The 21,570-nt window shown below is 55.7% G+C and overlaps 6 protein-coding genes across 6 annotated transcripts; 4 read left to right on the forward strand and 2 right to left on the reverse strand.

Annotated features, from left to right (window-relative positions):
- The first annotated feature begins 1,184 nt into the window (after nucleotides 1-1,184).
- On the forward strand, nucleotides 1,185-6,809 carry CDEST_02714 (Putative C2 domain, synaptotagmin-like mitochondrial-lipid-binding domain, C2 domain superfamily). The gene is made up of 3 exons (XM_062918873.1): nucleotides 1,185-1,945; nucleotides 2,011-4,965; nucleotides 5,015-6,809. The coding sequence occupies exons 1-3, from the start codon at nucleotides 1,754-1,756 to the stop codon at nucleotides 6,338-6,340; spliced, it is 4,473 nt and encodes a 1,490-aa protein (XP_062774924.1). The 5' UTR covers nucleotides 1,185-1,753; the 3' UTR covers nucleotides 6,341-6,809.
- A 108-nt stretch (nucleotides 6,810-6,917) lies between these two features.
- CDEST_02715 (Putative peptidase T1A, proteasome beta-subunit, proteasome, subunit alpha/beta) lies at nucleotides 6,918-8,490 on the forward strand. The gene is made up of 2 exons (XM_062918874.1): nucleotides 6,918-7,324; nucleotides 7,409-8,490. Exons 1-2 carry the CDS (start codon nucleotides 7,184-7,186, stop codon nucleotides 8,126-8,128), a joined length of 861 nt encoding a protein of 286 aa, XP_062774925.1. The 5' UTR covers nucleotides 6,918-7,183; the 3' UTR covers nucleotides 8,129-8,490.
- Nucleotide 8,491: 1 nt separating this feature from the next.
- CDEST_02716 (Putative Gcp-like domain, peptidase M22, tRNA N6-adenosine threonylcarbamoyltransferase, TsaD) lies at nucleotides 8,492-10,145 on the reverse strand. Its single transcript, XM_062918875.1, has one exon. It carries the CDS (start codon nucleotides 10,098-10,100, stop codon nucleotides 8,535-8,537), a length of 1,566 nt encoding a protein of 521 aa, XP_062774926.1. The 5' UTR covers nucleotides 10,101-10,145; the 3' UTR covers nucleotides 8,492-8,534.
- Nucleotides 10,146-10,651: 506 nt separating this feature from the next.
- On the reverse strand, nucleotides 10,652-14,327 carry CDEST_02717 (uncharacterized protein). The gene has a single exon (XM_062918876.1). The coding sequence runs from the start codon at nucleotides 13,877-13,879 to the stop codon at nucleotides 10,769-10,771; it is 3,111 nt and encodes a 1,036-aa protein (XP_062774927.1). The 5' UTR covers nucleotides 13,880-14,327; the 3' UTR covers nucleotides 10,652-10,768.
- A 528-nt stretch (nucleotides 14,328-14,855) lies between these two features.
- CDEST_02718 (uncharacterized protein) lies at nucleotides 14,856-15,877 on the forward strand (the record flags this gene model as incomplete). Its single annotated transcript, XM_062918877.1, has 3 exons — nucleotides 14,856-14,865; nucleotides 15,039-15,245; nucleotides 15,302-15,877. The coding sequence occupies 3 exons, from the start codon at nucleotides 14,856-14,858 to the stop codon at nucleotides 15,517-15,519; spliced, it is 435 nt and encodes a 144-aa protein (XP_062774928.1). The 3' UTR covers nucleotides 15,520-15,877.
- Nucleotides 15,878-16,879: 1,002 nt separating this feature from the next.
- On the forward strand, nucleotides 16,880-19,409 carry CDEST_02719 (Putative glycosyltransferase 34, nucleotide-diphospho-sugar transferase; the record flags this gene model as incomplete). The annotated part of the gene is made up of 5 exons (XM_062918878.1): nucleotides 16,880-16,933; nucleotides 17,519-17,753; nucleotides 17,916-18,356; nucleotides 18,412-18,694; nucleotides 18,746-19,409. 5 exons carry the CDS (start codon nucleotides 16,880-16,882, stop codon nucleotides 19,407-19,409), a joined length of 1,677 nt encoding a protein of 558 aa, XP_062774929.1.
- Nucleotides 19,410-21,570: the final 2,161 nt, after the last annotated feature.

The following is a 21,570-nucleotide window of genomic DNA, read 5'->3' on the forward strand; positions in this document are numbered from 1 at the left end:
GAGGTTTTCAAAATGAGATGATAGGCTAGGTGGGTACCTATCTATGTACGATTACATAGGACGGAGACTGAAGCTAGAATGGCTTACATGTTCACCTCTTGCCCATATTCTGGTGTCGTTAACGCGGCCCTCAAGCAGACGTGGGAGGCAGTATTGGGCGTCTTATATGAGAGAGAGAGGGGGGTGGGGGACAGATCCCTAGGTACATGAAAAGAGAGAGCACGACTGAGAGTCGGTCGGCCCTGCCGTGCTGAACGGCGCACAAGAATGGAGCCAATGTACAGGTACAGAGTACGGATATAGAGTGCAACTCGGTGATCCTGACCAAGCTGGAAGTTCGGCTCTCCCCAAGCCTTTCAACGTCCCCCCGCTTTCAGAGGTGCTTCCATTCCAAGTGCAACCTTTCCGGGAGGCCACCCAGCTTATTTCTTCCTTCTCGAGTCCCTAGCAAGCTGAGAACCCTTGTCTCGAAGCTCCATCAGCCAATCCCGCTGGTCTGGCTCACCAGGGAGGGGTTGTGGCCCTGAGCTGTTGTCGGCGGCTCCCCCCGATTCCAGCGGCCAGTCACAGCTCTCTCTCGTCTTCCCGCAGCTGGAATCCGCTGAGGTAATTGCGAGCATTACGTCGATATCCGCAGCCAAGGCCACGGACCTCAATCACCTTCCATTTTGCCTGCACTTCTCCTCTTCCACCCACCAAGGAAATGGCGCTAAAGCTACCGAGATGGTGCACCGCCCGAGCAGTCTGTTGCATCGGGGTCGATTTGTAGCTTCTGTGTGGCCCTGCGACATCCACTTTGGCGATGCACCGACTGAAATGTGTTCTCTTCGCTGCCCCTCCTGGTCGAATTGATCCTTCTCGGAATGGTTTAGTGCAATGTTCATTCATGGTCTAAGTTGCTTGACCCCTGCCCGTTCCACGCCCACGGACCTGTCTATCAGCTTATGTACGTACCTACGAATACCTACCTACCTAGGTCTCGGTATAGTACACGCTTTCCAGCCCACATCTTTGTGTCTCGGCCTTTGTGTGCCCGTTGAAGCTGCAGTCGCAATCTTGTTTAGTCGCATCTGCACTTGTACGTTTATGTTCGTGTATCTTGCTTGCATTGGTACAAGTTGCACATGTACATACAACCTGAGCAGACTTGCACTACCTCTCTCCTCCCTCCCTCCCTCCCTCCCACACCGGGCCACCCATCTAGTGCCACACGGTGCCGCTCAGGTAGCAAACCCGACGCATCTGGGTCAAAACCCATCCAACCTTCTTCATCTTCCTCCTTTGCCGCCACCTTCCTACCACCTTTCCTTCTCCCGCCAGCGCCATCTTTAGCTTTGTGGCTTCCCGCCCTTTTGTCTTTCTTCTACCGATCTGTTTTAACTCCACTCAAGTTCTTACCACTAGTCCCCTCCAACTCACTGCCTAACTGACTACTGGCTGCCCAGCCACACAGTCCGGCCACTCTCCATTCACTCCCTCCTTTTTCCTTGCCGCCGATCTGTATCTTTTATCTCTTTCCAGTCTGAGACCCCTCGCCCTGATACCCTCACTTCTTTTCTCCAATTCTGTGATTTGACTTCTCCCTCCCCCTCCCGATCCTAACTTGACCAGACCACCGGTCCACGTCGCCTTTCCTTACACCGCGAACCCCTACGAATACATGCGTCGACACGGAATCGCGACCTGAGCGCCTTGCCAATTGACCTCGACATTCTCAACTCCGCTGCTCTGAGCAGCGCTAGAGCTCGAGAATATGGCCTCCGCGCTCGAGAAGAACGAGCTCAAGGTTCAGGGCGTCATCGAAGCTGCCCAGGATCCCGAGACCAACGTGTCCGCCGATGACGCCCAGAAGAAAATCGTCGAGGAGTCCAAAAAGGCCGGCATTACCGCCTTCACTTTTGACCCCGATGCGAGCCCCGAGGAGAAACGCCGCCAAGCTGCCGCTGTGAGTCGCCTGACCGGCCTCCCTGCTTCGCGACCAACCTTGGCTGACACTCTCCTTCTTGACAGGCTGTCCCAGCCGGCTTCCACTCGCAGCGAGCCAAGGGCATCTCCATCGTTACCGACGTAGCTGATTCGAGCGCCCCCGTAGCCGACCTTCCGTCCCCAACCAAAGAAGGCGCCATTGAACTTGCCAAGGACAAGGACGGGAAGCCCATCAAGACTGGCGAGGATCCGGAGGGCAACGAGGAGGAACCCTATACACGAACCGGCTGGGCCCCTCAGTTCGGCTGGCCTGCCGATGACGTGCACGAGGGAGCTAGTCTTCTGGACCATTCTACCTGGCTTGAGAGTAACCTCCCCGACAAATTCTACGGAGACTGGTACCACAATGCTGCCATCATTGGCTTTGCCTGCATCTCCTCCTGGCTGGTGGCTGTTTTGGGCGGTGGCCTGGGATGGGTCTTTATCCTCATGGCTGCTTGCTCGACCTACTACCGTACCTCCATTCGTCGGGTCAGGCGCAATTTCCGCGACGATATCAACCGGGAGCTTTCCCTGAAGAAGCTTGAGACGGAAACCGAGTCCCTCGAATGGATCAACTCCTTCATGCTCAAGTTCTGGCCCATCTACCAGCCCGTTTTGGCCCAGACCATTGTCAATTCGGTTGACCAGGTTCTGAGTTCTGCCACTCCTGCCTTCCTGGACAGCCTGAAGCTCAAGACTTTCACCCTCGGCTCCAAGCCACCGCGTATGGAGCACGTCAAGACGTACCCAAAAGCCGGCGATGACACCGTCATCATGGACTGGAAGTTCAGCTTCACCCCCAATGACACGGCCGACATGACTTTTAAACAGATCAAGAACAAGATCAACCCAAAGGTCGTTTTGGAAATCAGAGTCGGCAAGGCTATGATCAGCAAGGGCCTCGATGTCATCGTCGAGGATATGGCCTTCTCTGGCATCATGCAACTCAAGATCAAGCTGCAGATCCCCTTCCCCCACATCGAGAAGGTAGAGATGTGCTTCTTGGAAAAGCCTACCATCGACTATGTCTGCAAACCTCTGGGAGGCGAGACGTTTGGTTTCGATATCAACTTCATTCCCGGTCTGGAGACTTTCATTCTGGAGCAGATTCACGGCAACTTGGCTCCCATGATGTACTCGCCCAACGTGTTCCCCATTGAAGTTGCCAAGATGCTTGCCGGTACCCCCGTCGACCAGGCCATCGGCGTCCTTGCTGTCACACTCCATGGCGCCCAGGGGCTCAAGAACCCCGACAACTTCTCTGGTTCTCCTGATCCGTATGCTGCGCTAACTTTGAACCGCCGCCAGCAGCTTGCCCGCACCAAGCACATCAAGGACACTGGAAACCCACGCTGGAACGAAACTCATTACATTATCATTACTTCCTTCAATGACTCCCTCGACATTCAAATCTTCGACTACAATGACTTCAGAAAGCACAAGGAACTGGGCGTGGCGTCTTTCCCCTTGGACCAAGTTGAGGAGCTGGCTGTTCACGAAAACGAAATTTTGGAAGTCATTGCCGATGGCAAGGCCCGCGGTCAGCTTTCATGTGACATCAGATTCTTCCCGGTCCTGGAGCCCAAAAAGCTGGACGACGGTACCTTGGAACCGCCTCCTGAATCCAACACGGGTATCCTCAGATTTACTATAGAGCAGGCAAAGGATCTGGACGGCACGAAGAGTCTCGTCGGGCTTCTCAACCCTTACGCGACGCTCCATCTTAACGGTCGGGATGTCCACCACACGAAGAAGCTCAAGCGAACCAACAATCCCATTTGGGACAACGGATCCAAGGAAATGCTCATCACCGACAAGAAGAACGCCAAACTCGGGGTTACCATCAAGGACGACCGCGATCTCACCGGCGACCAGGTCATTGGAAAGTACCAGATCAAGCTCGAGGACCTGTTGGACTGTATGGAGAAGAGCCAGGAATGGTTCCACTTGGCCGGTGTCGCATCGGGCCGCGTCAAGATGATGGCCCAGTGGAAGCCAGTTGCTCTTTCTGGCGTCGTGGCTGGAACTGGTGGCTACGTCACCCCCGTTGGTGTCATGCGTTTTCACTTCAAGAACGCACGCGATCTTCGCAACTTTGAAACCCTGGGCAAGTCCGATCCTTATGTGAGAGTACTTCTCTCAGGTATTGAGAAAGCGCGCACGGTCACCCACAAGAACACTCTCGATCCCGACTTTGACGAGGTCCTCTACGTCCCTGTTCACTCAGCGCGTGAGAGACTTACACTCGAGGTCATGGACTCGGAGAAGATGGGCAAGGACCGCAGTCTCGGTCTGGTTGAGGTTTTCGCCGGTGATTACATTTCGCAGACTGAAAACGGCGAGTACAATGTTCATGACACGAAGAAGGTCTTCCAAGGTGGTCTTCAGCTTCACGGCAAGGGCATTGCGAAGGGTGTTTTGACCTACACGGTTTCGTTCTTCCCATGCCTCAACGTCGCCGATCCTGAAGACGAGGAAGAGCAGCAGGAAGCAGCGGCCGAGAAAGCGATTGAAGATGCACCCAGATCTGCCGAGGCCGGCAAGTTCAACAGCTCCATTGAGCAAAAGAAAGAGGGGACTGAACTGGAAATCAGCCCGCCCAAGACTCCAGTTACTCCTGTGTCGCCTTCACTGCCGAGGAAGTCCAAGGACGAGAGTGGCCCGCCTAAGATTCGCCTCTCTCCTCAGGAGCTTTTGAAGTACGAGTCTGGCCTCCTGATATTTAAGCTTATGGAAGCAGAGATGCCGGAGCACAACACGCACCTGGAGGTTTGGGTTGACGACATGGCCTTCCCCTCGTACACTTCATCGGCAGCCAAGCACAAGAAGCACGTGTTTGAGGAGATTGGCGACTGCTTCATCCGTGAGCTGGACTTCTCTCGTCTGACCCTCAAGGTCCGAGAGAAGGGCGACAAGGTTGAGGGTAGTGAGAAGGACAAGGACAACACTATTGCCAAGCTGCAGGGCAACACCCTGGATACGCTGAAGCAATGCTTGGTGAGAACCCTCCTTCGACCCGAGCCCGGTGACGTATTAACTGTATTAGAACAACCCGACCACTCTCAAGCTGAAAGACAAGGAGAACCGACCAAGCAGTGTCAAGGTTAGCCTCAAGTACATCCCTGTCAAAATGCAACTAGACCCGAGCGAGAGCATCAACAACATGGGGACCCTCCGTGTCGATGTCTTGGACGCCCAGGACCTCCCGTCGGCAGACTCGAACGGCAAGAGTGACCCGTACTGCAAGTTCGAGCTCAACGGCGAGGACGTGTATAAGACCAAGGTTCAGAAGAAGACGTTGCACCCTGCCTGGAACGAGTTCTTTGAGGTTCCCGTGCCTTCAAGAACCGCTGCCAAGTTCAAGGTCACCGTCTGGGACTACGACTTCGCGGACAAGCCTGATTTCCTGGGAGCTGCCGATATCAACCTCGAGCAGCTGGATCCCTTTAGACCCAGTGAGAGCCGTTTGCTCCTGGATGGAAAGTCGGGTACAGTCAGATTGAGGATGCTCTTCCGTCCGTCCTACGTCACGCGAACTCGTCAGGGCACGTCGACCTTCTCTGGCACGTTTGCGGCGCCCGGAAGAATCGTCACTGGTATTGCGGGGGCGCCTATCAAGGTCGGGAGCACAGTCGGTCACGGTGTGGGTAGGGGCGCATCATTCCTCAAGCGCGGCCTGTTCTCGCGAAAGGACGACGACTCAAACGATGCATCTTCAAGCCTCACTGAGATCCCGACCATCGTCGAGAACGGCAACAGCCCCCCTGCTCCGACACCCGGCCTTGGCCTCAAGCGAGCGACTGGCTTCTCTACCCCCGATGGTAGCGAGTCCCCCGACACACGCCCAGGGACCTCCAACGGCCTATCCTTGGGGCACACTCGCACAAAAAGCAACGGCGCTGCCTCGGTTCACAGCGTGACACCGGGTTCACCGGGCTCCGGCACCGCCTCTTTCACCGTGGTGTCTGCAACGGGATTCCCTCCGTCAACTGACCTTTACATCACAATCAACCAGTTGGCGCCCAAGCCCAAGGTAATCGGCAAGACCAAGCATCACAAGGATGCCACCGGCTTCTTCCGATACAACGAGACTTTCAAGTGCACATGCACCGCCGATACCCAATTCAAAATCGAAGCGAAGGGCGAGCACACACTTAGGAGCGATGATGATCTGGGCGAGGCCCTTTACTTCGTCGACGATTCCGGAGCAGGAGGTGAGAAGGAGATTAGGGTCGGAAGCGGCACGGTGGTAATGAGGAGCACGTTTGTCCCCGCGGCCAGCGCCTTGGAGCCCGACAGCCCGAAGTCCATCGTCCGCCGCAGCTTCATGGGCAAAAGGGAGAGTCGCAGCAGGGAGGGAACCCCGAACTGATGAGCGGCTCAGCCTAGCCTGGTCTCACAGCGCGGCATATTCGAACTCGGATCGATCTTCCTTGTCGTTTTTGTTCCCTTTGGTAAAAAAAGCCTTTCATTGTGTTCAGATACCTTGGATGTTGCTATTTGTTGGCATGTTTCATCCACTAATGAGTCTTTTCCCTTTTCCTTGTCGTACAGGTGGGATGGAGTCGTAAGGTTTGAGGAGGAAGGGTGGGTGGCGAACATACACAGGCAGGCAGTACGTGTGCGTGGCAATGGCTTGACTATTTCGCCGTCCCGTTTGGCTTCTTGTAGGTAGGATGCAATTCAACGATGTTCGATCTAACTAGCTTTGTGTTTGTTTGGATCATGAGGTGATGTCCGATACCATATTCGCCACGGAGAGTGGCCCGAGAGTCATGGCGCTGTATTGCTATCAAAGGTAGTTTGGGACAGGCACAGTTGCATTGTATGTATAACTATTTGCAGAATGAATTCATTGTAGGTGGCATGTAGTCGCCAGGGCGGTCGTTCGTCGCTTATGTAAATTGATGGAGCGCACGGGCCATGTCTGAACTGTACCTGCAGCTGCACTTGCCCATTCTGAATCAGGCAATAAGGCATCAGTCAGCTAGGAACGCCGTTTCCCTGCTGAAGCTGGCCGTGACGCGAGCATAGAGCTGCCTGAGCTACTCCCCAAGTCAACCTCCAAGAACCCGCATCTCCCAATCCAACCGCAACCTCACCTACCCCTTCCACGACAACCATTACAAGAGTAATCGGAATTATAGCCTCTGATTCTCTCGACCATCAAAAATCCACTTATCTCGACTCCATACCCCGCCTACAGACCGTCGAGATGGACAGCCTTGTAGCCAAGTACAGCCGCCCGGCGTTTGAGCAACACAACACTTTCAGAGACGATGAGCAAGAGGACCTCGAGCTCATGGGCGGTGCGCCGCCTCTGTCGTTGAAATTCGCCATGCCCCCCGTCGCACATGTAAGCTTGCCTCCTGCTACAATCTCCCTCCGTTCGGTACCTCGCACAATCATCCAGTGATGCTGATGCAACCCCTCTATCTAGCCCTCTTCTTGGCTCCGCGCAGCAACAGACGACCGCTCCAACCCCGATTGCCCCATCAAGATCGCTCACGGCACAACGACCCTCGCTTTCCGATTCCAGGGCGGCATCATCGTCGCCACCGACTCCCGTGCCACAGCCGGAAACTGGATCGCCTCGCAAACGGTCAAGAAGGTTATTGAGATCAACTCAGTGCTTCTGGGCACCATGGCCGGCGGTGCCGCTGACTGCCAATACTGGCTCGCCTGGCTGGGCATGCAGTGTCGTCTCCACGAGCTCCGCCACAAGCGCCGTATCTCGGTCGCTGCCGCGTCCAAGATCCTCGCCAACCTCGTCTACTCGTACAAGGGCATGGGCCTCAGCATGGGCACCATGTGCGCTGGCGTCACCAAGGAGGAGGGCCCCGCACTCTACTACGTCGATTCGGATGGTACCCGCCTGCCCGGCAACCTCTTCTGCGTCGGCAGTGGTCAGACCTTCGCCTACGGTGTTCTGGATGCCGAGTACCGCTACGACCTGACAGACCAGGAGGCGCTCGACCTCGGCAGCCGGAGTATCCTGGCGGCGACGCACCGCGACGCCTATTCTGGTGGTTTCATCAACCTGTACCACGTCAAGGAGGAGGGATGGGTCAAGCACGGCTTCAATGACACGAATCCTATCTTCTGGAAGACGAAGCTCGAGAAGGGCGAGTTCACCAACGTCACGGCCGACTTGGACTAGATGTTGGGCAGGAGGAACTGTGATATGGTGTCGCTGAGTTGATTCGGAACACGGGACTCTACCTGGACCAACGAAATCAGTCGGTCGCCTAGGGGGGCGATTGAGCAGGATATCAGCCACCTTCACCCCTTCTCACACTTTAAGGTGCAGGGAAAACAGGAAACGACAACGAGTTTCGTGCATCGGGACGATTAGAACGGTTACGTCACGGCAGGCGACGCGGGATGGCAGCCATAGGAGGAAACACGGGCTGCCAAGCTGTCACCCAAGGCATCGGCGCTCAGGAAAGGGTGCCGATGTCATATAACTTGTAAACTAGACCATGATACAAGTTCATTCTTTTACGCTCTTTTTCTACATTTTGGTCACAGGTGATGGTACACTACATGCAAGGGGGGTATCACGGCTACTCACTCGATTTTCTTCTCACCCAACCGCCGAGGCCGAGAATTCCGCCCTCGTCGCTCGCCGGGTCAATCGACCACTTCCGTCGGGCGTGCACTGAGAGAGCACTCTCCCAGCCAGCCTCGTACATCTCCATGCCCGTCCAGGCGATCATGGCCGCGTTGTCCGTACAAAGCGCTGGCGGGGGCGCCGTGAGCCTGATGTGGGCGGCCCCGCGAACATCAAGGGTTTTTCGCAGGACATGCATGAGGAAGCGGTTGCTCGCAACGCCACCGCTAACGACGAGCGTCCGGACGGCGTCCCTGAGCTCCGGTTCGGCGGCCAAGGCGATGAGGACGCGGCTGGCCAGGTGTTCGAACAGGAGGCGCATGGCGGCGCGGGCGAGACACCTGCGCTCATCGAGTGGCATTGTATCGTCGCCACCGCCGCCGCTCTTGGATGCGGTGATCCTGTGAATCTGGCTGCCGAGGCCGACGAAGGAGTACGACAGGGCGCGGGAGGCGGCAAGGGGCGGGGTCAGGGTCCAGGAGTAGGGGGAGGTGTAGGTAGCGATCTCGTCGACGCGACGGAAGGGCGGGGTATACTCGTAGTCGTACTCTTGCGGTGGAGAAGGAGCGGACGCAGGCGAGGAACCCGGGAAGGCGAAGCGCTCGAGGAGGGCGCCGTACATGACATCCCCGTGGGAGGCCAGCATGTCTGGGGGCAGGATGTGGCGCGCCGCCTTGTCTAGGGCGTCCCCAACGGCGACATCTACCGTGGTAGCGAGGATGCGGTGGTCTGTAAGGGAGCGGGAGTGAACGAGCTGGGTGTGGCCGCCTGAGACGAGAAGGGTGAGGAAGGGGTATTCGGGTGTTAGGGGGATCGGGGCCGAGGCAGCAGCAGCAGGAGGAGGATGATGAAGAGGAGGAGAAGAGGGAGATGGTGCAGGGAGAGACCGATCGAGGGCAGAGACGAGGCGCGGGGTGAGGGCATGGGCCTGCATGTGATTGACGGCCAGGAGGGGCACCTGCCACGCCGCCGCGAGACCTTTGGCCGTGGCGAGGCCGGAGCCAAGATTTGCAGACATGCCCGGGCCGCGGGTCACCGTCACGAAGGTGGGCATCTGGCGGGGGACGCCGGAGACTGTCATCACGCCGCCGCCGTGGTTATCACTTGTGGCGGAACCCCCCGCAATTGCCCCCGGTGTATCATCATCGTGGACCCTGGGGCGTTGTTTGACCGGCGGCAGGGCCGCGAGGGCCTCGGCAACGAGGGGCGCGAGGTGCGCGTCGTGCGAGCGCAGGGCGACGGGCGGGTAAACGCCGCCGTAGGCCGTGCTGTCGCACGTGACCTTGCGGTTGAAATGGAGGGTCGCGCGGCCGCCGGGGCCGGGGTCCTTGGAGAGGACAGCGACGCAGGTATCGTCGCATGAGGTTTCGATGGCCAGGGTTAGAAGGGTGCGGCTGCCGACGTGGTGGCGGCGGTGAACGACGACGGCCTGCGTCGATGCCCGGTCACCGTGGAAGCGGGTATGGCGGAGGGAGGGCGTGGTGCGCCATCGTGCGAGGGCTGTGAGGGGAGGGCGCATCGGGGATTCGTGTTTTGCTCGAGGAGTACGAGAGGAGAGGCCGTAGGTGGGAGGCAGTGATATGTAGTGGTGGTGAGAAGTTTGGGAGCTCTTATCTTATCGGCTCTTTTTTTATCTTGCCCGTGTTATCCACACCGAGGCCCACCGACTTACACGAGCTACACCGGGACAATACCTCCACCCGCCTTACCTGTCTACCTACAGGCACCTAAGGACACCTGTGGCCATCGTTCACTATGCGCCCATCCGAAGGTTTATGTTTTTGCCTCAGCGTAGATCGTTTTTCCCACCTTACCTTAGAGAATCCGTGTCCATAGCGTAGCTGGCTGGGATAACGCACATAAACAATGAGAAAGTCCAACGGGGTGCGCTGTTTAACCAAAGGGGCGTGGCAATGGCCAGTTTTATCTTATTCCGGGACGTGACAGTCAAGCTGTACTCCCTTGTGTATTCAATGGTACAAAAACAGGTAAAGGCTTCTAAGAAGGAGCTTTATTACGACAAGTACTGTGCAGATACTTGCTGCTATGCATTTTGGATTCTTGTCCTCTCTAATGTGATGTGCTAATAGTCATGGTTCCCATACCCATGTCCCTTCATATCAGTGTCTGTGTCGAATCTCATGACCATACCGACGTTAGACTCCTATAATCGTGTTTCCTGACTCCTCAAGAATTTTTGCCATCCCTTCTAGTGACGAAATTCACCCACTCGCACCGGCACCCACCCGTACCGCCGTCAAACCCCCCGAACGATGTGTCCCTATCTTTGCGCGGGTTCACTATCGCGCCACCAAAGCCAATATAGTTGGGTAGGAGTTTTGGGTTCGCCGTGTCGATTCCCTGACGATCGTTTACGGGCCAGTGCCACACAAACTTCTGCCCCGACCGTCCGCCGTGGGTGTCCATCTTCACGGTAACGGGGTAGGGCATCGTACCCGGTCTCTCGCCGTCGTTGGAGGCCAAGAGTTGCGTACTGTTCGTGGAGCGGGTCCATATCTGCACAAGAAAGCGCGTCTGAGACCACGTCACGAGGAACTTGGCCTCGCTGCGACGAGAGCCACCGTCCGTGTCAAGGGGAACGTTGCTCTCGTCTTCGGTGCCGTTAGGTGTGGTGACGGACTTGAGGTAGATGGTGCGCTTGAAGTAGTTGTAGAAGCCATAGTGCTCGGTCGGTAGTCCGCGGTCGTAGAGGCGGACTGGTTGCTGGGAGACGTGGGGAAAGAGTTGAGCGGGGGCTCCGGTGCCGTCTCCTTCGAGGTCTGGAGGAGGTAGAGAGATGGAAATATCTCCCGAGGGCTCCTCCGAGTTCTGACGTCTATCCAGGGCACCGGATCCAACTGATTCGTTTCCAGATTTGAGGACGCTGAGGTAGAATGGCGTTGGCTCGCCGGCCTTCTCGGTAGACTCGATTCCATCCGTCGTATTTCCGAGAAAGTATAGTTCCTCGAAAGCGGGAGGGGATGGGCTCGGGGAGAAACCTGAACCTTGCCTCCGGATGTACGATCTAGCTCTGGAGACGATTCCACCAAAGCTCGACCCCCGCTTCTGGTAACTAGAGCCAGGTCGAGGCAGCTCTCCGTTGGGTACATCCCACAGATTGCGAGTGTCGTTGTCCCACTGGATATGCATGATAAACGTCGGCTGATTGGCGCGGTAGGGGGCCACTGAATTGTGTTCTTCCTTGGGAAGCGCGCAGCTCCAAACAGTCGAAGGGCTGCTGCAACCAGTCACGGCCGCGGTGTTGTCCGGGCCCACCACTGAAAGAACTCCAGTAGGCATCGGAGGGAAGTCGGTCAGATTGACAAAGATGCTGTCAACTTGCGCAGAGTTATTGTTGCGCGGGATGAGCGTAATGCAGAGAACGATGGTAAGGATGCTCAGCGCAAGACCGACTCCGCATACTCCCAGGCACACACGTCTTCTCTTGCGGCCTTCCCGGCCACTGCGACCGTAGCAGCCACTTGCGGGTATGCACCAACGACCTCTCCAGAAACCCCCGAGTTTACGAGCTGTCATTTCCTCCCTCTCGTGACGTCGGCGCTCGCGCTCGACCCGATGACCGTCTCCTGATGCTTCAAGGAAATGCTCGCCGGGAACGAACGTGCCGGCGAGTCTTTCCGGGAGACGACCCTGTGTGCTCGGAGCGAATCCATTGCCTCCAGTTGATGGTGTCAAGGGAATATCGGTCATTTTGATACCGCCCTGTGAGCTCATTGTGCCGTTGATGGCTGGTGAAATTGGCCCCGGAGACGGCGGGTAGAGCGCTTGCAAAGGATGACCTGTAGGGAAGACAGCCCGGTACCTGACAGCTTTCTGCTGCTGCGGCGGCGAATAAGGGGGTGGCTGCTCTGAAATAGCAGGGCTAGGCTCGGCGAGAGAGACCTTCTCTGACTGAACTTGCAGTCTCGGGGTTGCTGAGCGAGAGGAGGCCGCGGGGGATGGATCACGTCTGTCCATTAACGGTGATGGGGTTCTCCTCGGTGTAGGTATTCTGACGATCGGCGTCTGGAAATTGCGTGCTGATGGTTTAGGTGATGCCGGAAGACCGGGTCTCTGTATGGTGGTGGGTTGAATCTGCGATGGCTTGATAATCCCAGGCCCGGAGTCTCTGGGTTTGTAGGCGGGCATGTTTGTATCTTTTTCGCTACCATAGTCACCATGCTCTGCTGCTTTGACTGGCTGCGACTCAGAGTTGTTCGGAACAACGGGACTCTTCCTCTCAAGAAAGGGCGTTGTGATGTGATCCCACCAACCACGTGTCTGAGTAGCTGCGCTGTCTGGACTCTTTGCTACCTCCCTGGTCTTTGTTGACCTTCGGCGGTTCGAGGCCGCCGCTCCGTCTTCTTCGAACAATGTGCACGGGCTGCCTCCATCGTCGTCTTCTTCTTCTTCATTATCCTTCAGAACAACACTGACCACTCTCTCCGGCTGTTTATAAGTGGAGGGTACAGAGGGAACTGGGGGAGCATCACGGGCGACGCGGACCCCAGGACCAGTGGTTTGCGAGTAGATACTAGATGAGCGGTGCGGAGACTGGAAAGGGGATGTGGTGTCGGGTGTGTCGGGACTCCAGACTGATCTTTGCTGCGAGGGAGTCAAGGGTGTGACGGTGTCTGGTTTGCTTGTCACCGACTGTTTGTTGGCATATCCGGGCGCCAAGCCATGAGGCGTCTTTAGAACGGCTGTCTGGGGGCTGATTTCCTGGTCGGCCATGCCTGGTGGTAATGCGATTCCGATGACGATTGGGCGGTCGTTGGGGGACAGGTCTTGCTCGAGCGGGCTGCGGCTGGCGCTTTGAGGGGACTTGCCACTGTGGTCGGTCTTTTTCTTCAGCCAATTCCAGTTGCCGACTGAAGCGGAGTTGGGCGATCCCTCAAGAGCTCTGAGGGCGGCGGCATCGACGAATTTAGGCTGTTGCAAGTCGGGGTTCCGGTTCTGTTGGTCTGTTTGTTGTTGTTGTTGTTGTTGTTGCAGCGTCGTCATGTCCGTCACCACTTTGATACCGGCCTTTGCGTTTTGTGCCTTCTGTCGTTGGCGTGATTTCATACGCTCCAGTTTTTGGACAGAGTATCGAGGCTGGGAAAGTCTCGTCGATGCGGTCTTGTTCAACTTTAGTGGGCTGGGCGCGGCCGTCTTGTCCATGATGAGCACTTGGTCATCGTCCATGATGGGTGTGACCACATCCTCATCCTCCCAGTCTTCCCAGTCATCTCTGTCATCGTGTGGCCGATGCTCCCGCGTCTTCCGCTGCGGCTCTGAGACCCTGTATGAGGACATTTCGATGTGTGTGCTGATGTCGTTGTTGTCGTCCTTGTCGAGATCATATGCCGACGTAATAGGATGTTCAAATGGAAATGTATACACGTCGGAGCATTAGATGATGGAATGATTCGAGGATGGAAAATGAAAAGAAAGTGCAAAAAAACCGAGTCAACAAAATTCGTTGAGTCTGTTAGCGAGAGACGAGGTTTGTTTGTCGTTGACGGCTGTGTCAAAGGATGGTGGGGAAAACGAGGATGCAGTTGTGTCGGTAGTGTTGAAGAAAAGTAAATGAAAGAAAGGGAAGGTTGAAAGGAGTGTTGGAATAATTGATGATGAAGTCACCCAAATGGAACACTTAGTCAAAAGTTGTGAATAGGTAGGCAGGTGGGCACACAAGGGAACAAGAGAAGGGAAACCAGATGACCATCCACCGAGACTCATTGAACAACCAACATTTGAGAACGCGGAACAAGCAGGGGCGCAGTAGCGCAGCACAGGTAGCTGGCTTCATTATATGACTGGGACGCGTTCACCAGACGGCGGCTCTAACCCATGGGTCGCAGTCAGGCGTTATGATGTTTGGATGGACGATGCAGAGAAGCAGTATGAGGTAGGCGCCGAGTTGAGCATCTAGACCCTCTGATTGGTCGTCGTGCCGCTGGCCAACTCTCGGGCCTGCACAGGCGACCGCACTGCTGGCCATTCATTCGGCCGCGGTTCTTGGAGACCGGGACAGCTTTGCGGCATGCAGGATACCCATGAACCGATGGTTGCCTCATATCTCACGAAGGCGAATCACAGCATGGAACGATGCTCGACGGGAGCAGACTGACGGTGCGTGGTTGAGGTTGGAGAAATGGATATTGCGGAGTGGCTCTCGACGACTGCGAGCACGCCACGGAGGGGGGCTTGACATCAACACAATCGAGTGGCTTGTGCACTGAAGTGTGGCTGAAGGGAACGCCACCGCCTACCATGTTTCTACTTACCTATGTGCCAAGGTACCTGTGTACAGCATCGTGTGGTCCGTCTGACAGTGGTGGGCGTGCTTCCGTCTTTCGGGATCGAAACAGGTCTTGGTCCCGGACGAGCTCCCGGGGGCTACTACTATCTCGGCCGAACTGTAGTTTGTATCTTCGAAACCCTCAAGAAGAATGATTCTGATCTGGGTAAGTAGCCATTGGAGTTCACCAACGGCTGTGTCCGCTACCCTCTTCTACGACTTATCAAGGGTTGGGAGCCCTGATCGATATCAATGAAAGGAATCCCAAATTACCAATCACTGGGGTTCGACACGAAGGATATTATCGCACAACCGCCGAACAGTCCTACCTGGCTGCGCAATGTGCCAATGTTCTGGTGCCCCGCGAGCCAGGCGATGGTATAAAGCATCGCACCAGCATCACAGGCAATCAAGCTAACTTCATGTCCGAGTAGCCCACGTTCGTAACCCGGCTGGTACTTCTCCAGACGGCACGTTCTCAACAGTTGGAGGCACAGTCTTTCCGGCCTTCCATCGTCCCATCTCACGTATCGGCGCGCTAACCAAACCCCCTTATTTTCACGGCCCTAGGATTGTGTCTTTGCCAGGGATGAAGCGACAGGACCTGACACGTCCGGTCTCAGGTTCTGAGCGGGTGGACGGGGAGCATTAGGTGGCAGTACACTGGATTTCATCTCTCTAGTAACGACCAAGGGGGGCTTGGTCACAAGTTCAGCCGTTGCTAGATCAGATCAGGGCGTGAGAGAAACTGCACGACGCAAACGTTTGATTGAGATGATGCAAATCTCTTTGTTCTTGTCGACGGCATGGGAAGGTAGTCGACGGCCGAACAGTGAGTTAGAAGAAGTTCCGCGGAAGCCCCAGCTTTCTCAGAGCGATTGACGGCTGTCGACTCTGGGTATGTGTCACCGAAGCGCCGTTGTTCATTTGACAATGGACCAGACGGACGGAGTGAGGACCAAGAAGAGAAGAGGGGAATCAATCCCCATTCGATCCTGAATACAATCCCTGATCGGGAGGATCAAACAAGTCAAAAGTCACTTGTTTAAAGTTGCCCGTGTTTCCCCTTATCTGCAGCTTGGCTATGCCGCGGAAGAACATGTCGGGCTCGACGTCTGGAAACACCCACCTCGTATTGATATGAGCGCCACCTCGCGAAAGATGAGAGACGTGCTGACTGAGTGATTCGCATCCTAGAAGACGCGAAGGTTCTCCTGCAGGCGACTAGTGAATGAAGCCGCCCTATGTTGTTCGGCATCCACTAGCATCTCAGTTCGGCGCATGCAAGATATCTTAGCGGCCAATGGTGGCTCTCCAATTGACTCGAGTCGCCGGCGTGGGTGAGAGAACCCGCCTGCATTGATGGCGCCCGTGGTTCGTGTCTTGCCCAGGCGGTGCTTTTATTACGGTTCACCTCCTTGCCTCACTCAGCCCGCGATCGCCTCCCCTCGTGTGTTTGTGACTGGCTTGTGAGCCCACAATGCCATCCATCACACTCTCTCTCCCTTTGGTAAGAAAGTCAAGTCTAGTTTGCGGTTTTTTCCTTCTTTTTCCTCTGGATAAGTTCCCGGCCTATGACATAGTTCCCGTCGCAACATTCGGATGATAGGCATTGTTATTGAGGAGGGAGGGATGATCAGGAGTCGAGAGTGCTTTTTAGTGAGTCTTAATTGCGAGTCTCCAAGTACCCTCGACCTGGACTCGTGCCGGACCACCAGTATTGTCGCCATGTGTCAGCTACTCGAGTCAACGCAGGGCATCTTGATGCAATATGCAATGTCAGCGGACCACGAGAACCTTGGCGTCCAGGAGCACCCTCCTTCCGACCGGGGGAAAAAAGATCAGACGCACCGGAGAGGCGTGACGGGGTTCTATTCGTGCATGCTGGCGAAAAAACTTTGGTTGGAAAAATAAAGTAAGGGCTTCTGTTTTAACCTTTTTATTTGGTTTAGTGAGGTCCAGACAGCGGGCGAGTGGCCACTGGTGGAATGCCTCTCTCTCCCTTCTAATTAATGCGCCTTGGGCCCGGAAGACGCGGTGCGAGCCAAGTCGTCCAGCAAATAGTCGTACAAAAGGATCTGGCCCCTTTGAATCTCGATGCATTGCAAGTGACGACTTTGTTGGGGGCCATTGTTGACCTGCCTTTGGTTCGGGTGGTCAGCGCACTATTCTCCTCGCCGTGGGTGGCACCAGGTGGCCTATCCTCTGTTGTTTTCTGCTGCAACCACCGGCGGTGCGATCACCCTCTCTATCTCCACCGGGGAAAAACGAACGAGACCCAGCCTGGAGACACACGACTTTCCTCCCTCCTCCCTTTTCCTGCTTGCACCCGTGCCGTACCATCAACACAACCTGACACTGGAGAACCACCGAATCAAGCCGCCGTTCCCTAGCAGCTGCATACCCACCCACCTAGGCCCTTGTATTTACCACCACCCGCGCATCAAGTAGCGTAGCGGGAACGTCGTCCCCCCTGGCTAGCCGCCTGTACAGCCTCACCTGGATTCCACGAACCACCAGAGGGAGCCGCCATTCTGCTTCTGCCCTGGCCGAAAGAAAAGGTGACCCCCCTTTTTTGCGGATACGTCGACCCCCGTCCCTTTTTCACCTCGACATTAGCGAGTCCATCTAAGCTATCGTGTTGTAACCAGACGGCTCGTAAAGTGCCATCTGGTCACAACCCACGACACTCTTTCATCCTGGATCAATCACAGCAATTCGCCGCCTCATCGTCCTTCAGCGATCGAAGGCCAACACGCTCTCACCACCGGCGCCGCTCCTCTGCTTCTGGCGGCCTTGCAGTCACCGTTGACGGCCCAGGCGACCGTGGCTCTTCCCAATTTCTGGGAGTCCACGGCCAGCAGCCTGGTCTCGCGCCCATTCCTGGTACGTCCTATCTCTCTATCTCTTTCTCTCTCTTCGACCTGCAGTTCGACCCCGTGACGCACCTACGACACCCCGTCCTGACACGACACCGACGCAAATACGGGCCGGACAATATTCAAGGGGACCCGCTTGCTGACAGCTCGTGTTCTTTGAATGCTGCAGGCACCCCTAACACCGCAATGTCGCTCTCGCGCAGTCCGTCACCTATACCTGGGGGCGGTTGGGCCAGCCCTGGCCTGACCATCAACACCAGCGGCCGATCGAGTCCGAGCAGAGGTTTCTCAGCATCCAACGGCGCCTCCACGCCTTGGGAAACCGCCAAGATGAGAACCGCCGGCATGAATGGATATCCGTCCTTTTCTACCCAGAACCAAGGCTTCTTCACACGACACATGCGCCGGATATCAAGCAGCCTGCCGCGATTCAACAATCAGAGTCCCTATGCCGAAAAGGAGAAGCCGGGCCGGGCATCATGGGCGACACGGAGAGTCCCTCTGGTGGGAAGGATACGGAGCGTCTTCGCGCGCATGGGCAGGAAGATGAAGCTGCGCTTGCTGATTCTTCTCTTATTCTCTCTGGCCATGGTCATATTCTACAACACTCGTACGTCGGTGGGAACCCTCGCCACACTCTGGACATGTCGTTGACCATACCACAGCTCTGGTGTACCACTGGCGGAGACACTTTGGTGGAGGCCAAAAGTTTGTTATCATTTTGGCCGCCAACGTCGGTGGAGGCGTCATGGAATGGAAAGGCGCCCGTGAATGGGCCATCGAGCGGGACAGCGTACGGAACAAGAAGAAGTACGCCAACCGATGGGGATACGACCTTGAGATCGTCGACATGAGCACCAAAAAGCGATATGCGCACGAATGGCGCGAGAGCTGGGAGAAGGTCGACTTTATTCGCTCCGCCTTCCGCAAGTATCCCAAGGCCGAATGGTATGTTGAACGCGTAAGACCTGATGTGACCAAGCTGACCCATGGGCGCAGGGTCTGGTGGCTCGACCTGAACACCTACGTAATGGAACTTTCGTACCCCTTGCAGAACCACATCTTCAACGACCTGAACAAGCACGCGTACCGCGATATCAACGAGTTCAACCCCCTGAACATCACTCACCCGTTCACCGATCCTTACCTGGACGAGGAGTCGCGAAGTGCCGTCGGGGATGGGAAGCCCGAGTCCATCAACTTGATGCTCTCTCAGGACTGCTCGGGCTTCAACCTCGGCTCGTTCTTCGTCAAAAGGGGTAATTGGGCTGACCGTATGCTCGACGTTTGGTGGGACCCCGTCGCCTATGAGCAGAAGCACATGGAGTGGGAACACAAAGAACAAGACGCGCTGGAGCAAATGTACACGACCCAGCCGTGGATCCGCAAGCACACGGCGTTCCTTCCGCAACGTATGATCAACTCCTTCCCGCCCGGCGCTTGCTCCGAGAACGGCAATGATACCCGCATCCACTACGATCAGAAGGACCGGGACTTTGTCGTCAATATGGCAGGCTGCGAATGGGGCCGCGACTGCTGGGGCGAGATGTACAACTACCGCGAGCTCAGCTATTACCTGAACCGCAATCCATGGGAACGCTTCAAAGAGGATCTCATTGCCGTCCTCTGGTTCAAGCTCACCGGCCAGAAGGTCAAGCTATGAGACGACCAAAGACTCGCAAAGACATGGTCCTGGTGTGCACTTGCGCATCAATCCCTGGGCCAATTAATAACGGCTGGTCGACCGTGTTTCTCTTCCAACACCCCGCTTATTCAATAGAAGCACCTATCTTGTATACCACACAAAACACGCATGCGAAGCTCGAGAGCTCGGGGCACCCTGATGTCCACACGTCATGAGCGTTACGAAAGAACGAAGTAGAGGCCATACAACGAGGTGGTTATATGGAACAGGGCCGGTAGTACCAAAACGAAGGGAGTTAAGTGTTGAGGGATGGGAGTATTCTGTCATCTTTTTGTCCTTTTCGACGGCGCGATGTGTAAAAACAGGGGTGCTCTATTTTTCCTTCTTTTCCAGCTGTGCGAATCTTCTGTTGCACTAGACGTTGTACGCTGTGGCCTAAGCACATTAGCGGAAACAGAGCCGCCTGGAAACCCTCTGGCTTCAAGAGCTGACGCCAGCCCGATGGTTTTGCGGTACAAGCTATTTTGCATTCCAGCGCCGCCACGAATCTATGTCTCCCCCAAAAATTCGGGCTGTTTATCTTTGTGCGGCCGAAATGTGAGTCGGGAACTCTGTTATGAGCTGCCTGTCAAAGTGAGAACGTGAGCTCTACACCACCCTATTTCTTGGTGGCTTCCCATCAACAGAAATCGCGTGCCGCTATGGAATTGTCACTCATACTGCTTCTCGGTCTACCTGAACACAGATCAAACATCTCAAGGTCGTCCGACGTGGGTGCGAGACGCGCATAATCGATCGCGTGGCAATTAGTAGCCTGTCTCGAACTACGTATATTTTGATATACCTGGACGGCGCTGGAGACTGCCTATACTGAGTGTAGAAGCTTATCGCAAAGTACTGGGTGAATGAGTCCGAGATGAGCCTGTTGGCGATTGCAGGCTGTTCCTTGCATCAGGAGCGGTTCAACATCTGGGATTAATGGTGGGTTGCCTATGGCCTCTCGAGGGGTACCTTCCCCCGAGCAGCAAGGCTCAGAAACTCGAGCGGGAAGGATGACGACGAGCTGGAACTCACCTGGTAAGTCTCAAGATGGGTTGTTGTGTGAATTTTGAGTAAGCGGACTTTGCCGAATCCCTCCCTGCGCCGCCTGAGCGTGTTCGCGCCCTACTCGACGAAGCATGCTCATAGTAGACGGGACGATTCAGGAAAGTTTTTGCTCCTTTTTTTTCTTTTTCTTTCTTCCCCTTATTACCTTTTTCTTTTAAGTTCTGTCAATCTTGGCTCTAAATACGTGTCATGGACCACGTCGTGTGGTACCCAGGTAGGAACCAGGAATCTCAGCATTGCGACGGGACGGGCGCGAGGGCGGGAGGCTGTCGGTGCGCTGCCGCATGGTGCGGCGCCCCTCGGCCCCACCCGGAGGGGTCATGTCCATCGCCGCCGTGGGACTCTCCGGTTCTTTTCACAGCTTACCCAAGCCATTTCTCTTTGCCTGCTTGTTTCTGCGAAATGCGTGCCCCATTCACGATCGTGGTTTCGAACCGGAGAATGACTCTGTCGTGCACTACGTGTCAAGACCCTTTTCTTGCCTGGTCACTAAATCAGCAGATCATCCCACAACAGGGCATCCGCAAGTTGGGTGAACTGGGTCTAGGTCCCAGCGAAAAAAAAGTGGTCCAGATTACTGGTAAGTTCGTCTGCGCCCCGGGTGTTCGGATGGCGACTGCTTAATTTATTGTTTCCGGGGGTGATCGCCGTTGTGCCCCCCTGCCTTTGTAGAACCCCTCACGAAATAGACTCGGCCGCACGATCCAGTTACCAGTGAACGTGTCGCTTCAGGAGGCCTTGATCCGGGGTGAAGGCGGGTGGATTTTTTGTTCTTTTTCGTCTCGACGGCGCATGGTTTTGTTTTGTTTTGTTTTGCATGCTACTGGAAGATGTACTCTGGAGTTTCCGACCGGGCAAGTAGGAAAGGTCGAAGGCCATATCTCGAATTCGCCATCCTGTCGGCGCGTATTAAACGGGGGGGGCTGGTCCGTGATCTCCAGCGCAGCGTTGTGTTTCGTCCCAACCGGTATGCCTGAGAAGAAACCTCCAATGATGGAAATCCTCAGGGGTTGCGGTCAAGGGGTTCGTGAGAAGACAGGTCTCGGTAAAGGACCACTGGCAGTGCAGCATG

This window comes from Colletotrichum destructivum, chromosome 2 (assembly GCF_034447905.1).
Source record: "Colletotrichum destructivum chromosome 2, complete sequence".
NCBI lineage: Eukaryota > Fungi > Ascomycota > Sordariomycetes > Glomerellales > Glomerellaceae > Colletotrichum > Colletotrichum destructivum.